General features: G+C 32.2%; 1 protein-coding gene across 1 annotated transcript in view; it reads left to right on the forward strand.

Moving 5' to 3' along the window:
* The first annotated feature begins 1780 nt into the window (after nucleotides 1-1780).
* LOC112090276 (homogentisate solanesyltransferase, chloroplastic-like) overlaps nucleotides 1781-4520 on the forward strand; it is a 5462-nt gene continuing 2722 nt past the window's right edge. The window contains exons 1-2 of the mRNA XM_024161168.1: nucleotides 1781-1966; nucleotides 4241-4353. Coding sequence (XP_024016936.1) covers nucleotides 1781-1966; nucleotides 4241-4353 — 299 coding nt within the window. The remainder of the gene's footprint in view (nucleotides 1967-4240; nucleotides 4354-4520) is intronic.

Raw genomic sequence — 4520 nt, forward strand, 5'->3', positions numbered from 1 at the left:
ATTATAAAATATAAAAAACTTCAGGTAGCCCGGACGAGCTTGGGCAGCTAAGACATGCCCGAAACCCGTTCAAGGTGGCGGTCAGGCTCGGGCGGGCAGCCCAAATTTCTTGGGTGGGCGGGCTCGGACAACGGGCACAAGTTCCGGCAAAAATTAAGATTTTATCTTTTGAAGATAGCTTCCGGCTTTATAGGCTTTTTGTTTTATTTTTCTGTTTGTTTAGTCTTTTTTCCTTTGAGTTGTTTTATTGGAACATTTACTTTATTTTTTTATTTTAATAATTGATTGAGAGTTCTGGTATAGGATGAGATTGGTCAATGAATACTAACCAAGTGCTGGTATCAGTTTTAACAATTTATTCAAAAAAAATTTCTTCCCTATCATGAAGAATAAATTAATTGTAAGCCAGATCTAAAAAAAATACATATATATATATATAACAGTTATATGCCATACTCCCACACGAAGAACATTATTAAAGAATACTGACCATAATGTAATACCATAATTAGAATTTTTACTTTGAACTGAGAGAGAAATAACTGATATCAGAAACAGTTAGAATATCTCAACATGGTTAACACTCTAACCGTTCTGGTCCTATATCAAATTCCTAACACAAAATTTATTCTTAAATAAAAAAAATTGCACTAATGTCAATTAAACATCTCTCGAAAGAGAGTAACAAAAAAAAAAAAAAAAATTGCACTAATGTCAATTAAACATCTCTCGAAAGAGAGTAACAAAAAGAAAAAAGGAAACTAGCAACAAAATCCTAAACAAACTAATCTTCCAAAATCCTCCTAGAACAACGTAATCAACAACGTCAAAAATTACAAAACACGATCTAGTCCAAAATTGGAGGCCTCCTTGAAAACCCTTATCGGTATAAACCCCCGTGGGGAAACTCAAAAAAGGAAAAAAGAGTGAACGATCCATGTTTAAGTAAAGAGAACGATCCATGTTTAAACATAGTGAGAAGCAAAGAGAATTGCATTAATCGCAGCAAGGAGTTTCACCTCAAAAGCATATGCAATATGTTTAAGCATATGCATTTAATCGCAGCAAGAAGATCCCTCCACATCCCGCAAGGCCAGGGCAACCATTTGTAGCTCCATCAGTATATTAACCTTAAGCCAACTATCTAAATAAATAAATAAAAACACTAATTAGAATCCACAAAAACAAAACTAGAAAATTAACCATAAAAAGCATTAGTGCAGAACGTACAATACAAAATACGGCTTAAAGTCACGCCAGCTGCAAATTAAACAGCTTAGAGATGGAGTTAGTGTCCCTAGCACTAGTCTCGTTTAAGTGTCTTCTTCGTATAACAATTGACACACACACAAAAAATAATAATAATGATAATAATAATAATAATAATAATAATAATAATAATAATAATAATAATAATAGTATGCACGAAGAATTCTTCTAGTTTTGTTTATTGCCGCTTCCATATTAAGAAGAGAATATCTTATATGCCGAATTATCACTAGAGTAGAAGACATGCAACCACAAAAAAAGAACTTTTCATATTCATAGTGAGGTCCGCGAGCCGGCTGGGCAGCAGCCTCCAAAAAATAAGACTTATCAAAAAATGGAAGTAATATCTGGGTGCCAGAAAACCAACGTTATAAGGCAGGTAAACTTGTCACAGAATGGCAATAATCTCTCTATGCTCTCATAAATTTTGAAGATAAAATTAAAGCATTTGTTTTCAACACTTTTTGACGTCTTTTGTCCTCTATTTTTCCTCGTTGTTTCATTCACATACATGGCGCTCAAAATCTCTCACTCTTCCCTTAGACTACCAATAAGGTCCGGAACTAAAAATATCAAATCCTCCAACTTTCCTTCGAAATGCTCCACCAATAGATTAATTCTACCTGTGCGGATACGCGGGAAGAGCTGGTTCTCAAAATGCTTATTATTCGGCCAATATAAGCGTAATTCTATCCGGGTACATTTCATTTCTTTTCAACTTAAGTTACATGTATATGCACAAAATATATGCAATATTATAGCCATTGTTTTTTATCATCCTATTATTTATGCTAAAAAATATTCCTGTAAAATATGAAAATATTTTGGTAGAATATGAAAAATATTCTTCTAAAAAAATATATAAAGGTAGAATGTGGTAGATATATCCTACTGAAATATTAATAACATAAATAATAAATTCAAAATTGATGGCAGAAAAGAAATAATGTTATCTTTTTTATGGCGCTCTTGAAAATTTTCTGTTTATTTTTCAGTAATGAGAGGAACTCCGCCTATGTTTAGTTATCTATTTAGATTTTTGTCCTCCTTTAGTAATATTTGAATTTCTGCCCCTCTCATATAAAAATTTATGAGCATGTGAGCAATATTAGCCGTGATTTTCAAGGAATTCCAAGAATATTGCTTATTGAACAAGAGAAAACTTTTTGTTTTTTGCTTAAAATTTTAGAAACGTAAACGTTACTAAACAAGACCATAAAAATTTTTGACTGCTCAACTACTGACGCTACTTTGTCGCCTCAAATATTATTAACTAAACTTACTTAATTATTTTTAACTTAAATTTTGTTTTCTGAATTAAAATTTTACCTTATCTGTTTATGACTATTCTATGACTCTCAGGCATTTGCTGATAATTTAATTATATTTTTCTTGACATTTGTATACGCGTTTCGTCGAACGTGGAAATGTTCTACACGACTCTTTCGCATTTACTTCTCATTTTCAGATGTTTTGATGGCATTTACTTTACAGAAGACTTGTAAAATTGATAGGATCATGACAAGTATAATTTTTCTGTCTCCCATATTTCAAAGTTCTCGAAGCATTTCTTTTCAACACATTTTCTTCTCTTCTGTTATTTTTTTGCTCGTTTGTTTCAGTGAACATTTCATATGGAGCTCACAATGTCTCACTCTTCCCTTAGAGTACCAACTATTAATATCTCTCGACCTTGCAAGGCTTCCTATCGTGTCAATAAATTAACACCAATTAAACCCACAACCAAATATGTTTCAAATCTCCCAACTTTCCTTTAACATGATCCATCCAATTCATAGGGCTCTATGGGGAGAGCAGGTTCCAAATATCCTTAGAGAGCTTCTCGAGAAGGACTAGAAAAAATTAATTACCTGTAATTTTTTATTTTCAGCTGTCAAATTTATATCATAAATTATTTGTTCCGCATACTTTTCAATTTAATGTGATTTTAACTTGATTCAATGATCGAAAATTGACATTACCAGTACGACTAGCATACCACAAAAACTCCCAAATCCTTATTATTCTGCCAACATGATGAACATGATTCCATCAGGGTACACTTTCGCAACCTTCGTTATTGAGGCGTTGACTTTTTAGTAAATAATATTACAGAATTGTGAATAACTATCCTCTTGTATTAATCAAACATTGCTTGCTACCATTTACCTCATCTATAATGAAGTAAATGCGGGATTCTTTTGTTGGGATATATGCCCATAAATTAAATAAGAAGTAAATATTTTCCTGATTATCAATGAAATGAGAAATTTTTTCAATATTATTTTGCATGTATGTAATGTTTTATAAATATCAAAATTCCTAGATTATATTAGATGTAACTTTAAACATTGTATAAATATCAAAATCCCTAGATTCCTTTGCACAATTTTAGATTTGGCTCTTTGGGGACATGAGATAAATTAGAAAGATATATATATATATATATATTTAAAAAACAAATCACCGTGCGTAATCTTTGCATGAGATCACTGGTGATGAAAGCATGAACAAAGTTCTTTTCTGTTTCACCTATCCTTTCAACAACATGCGAAGTCCCTACTGGACTAGCGCGTGAGAACACCGTTGAACCTCTTTTCAATTAGGAAAAAAAAAAAGTCATAGCATGAGGATGACATGAACAATGCAAAATAATCCAAATTTTAAGGAGTTAATCCAGAAGCATCTAACACCAAAGACATGGGGTTACGCTGATCCGATACTTTTAATTAGGATATTGTTGAGGCCTTCCTTGCCTAAACACTAATCCAGCTTTTTCTTAGTTTTTTTTGTTTTTTTGTACTATAATTACTCTTGTGTTTTGATTACCTTTGTTAGTTGGCCACAGTAGTATCAGCTCAACTTGTATTTTGTATTAGTTATCAGAAGCATTTTGCATTTTGAATTGGACTAATGATTCTAGGCATGCGCTAAACTTGAATTCGCCGGTTCCGAGCCGGTACTTGATAAGGCTCGACTTGAAGCTTGTCCAAAATTGGAAGTTGCAAGAGTTTTAAATTTCGGATCTACTTGCTATAAATTCGCAAGGCCCTATGCAATGCTTCAAGTAATTGTGTCGTCCATGTAAGTAAACTTTTATTAAAGAGAAAGGAGAGGGAAAAATTGATTTGCAATACAAGAAATTAACTTCTCTTTCTTCAAATCCAGTTCCACATGACAGTAGTTGATACAACTTTATATGTTCTCTCTTTTTTTTTTTTTTTTTTTTTTTTTTTGGCGCTTTTTTTCTT

This window comes from Morus notabilis, unplaced genomic scaffold, assembly GCF_000414095.1.
Source record: "Morus notabilis unplaced genomic scaffold, ASM41409v2 Scaffold578, whole genome shotgun sequence".
Taxonomy (NCBI): domain Eukaryota; kingdom Viridiplantae; phylum Streptophyta; class Magnoliopsida; order Rosales; family Moraceae; genus Morus; species Morus notabilis.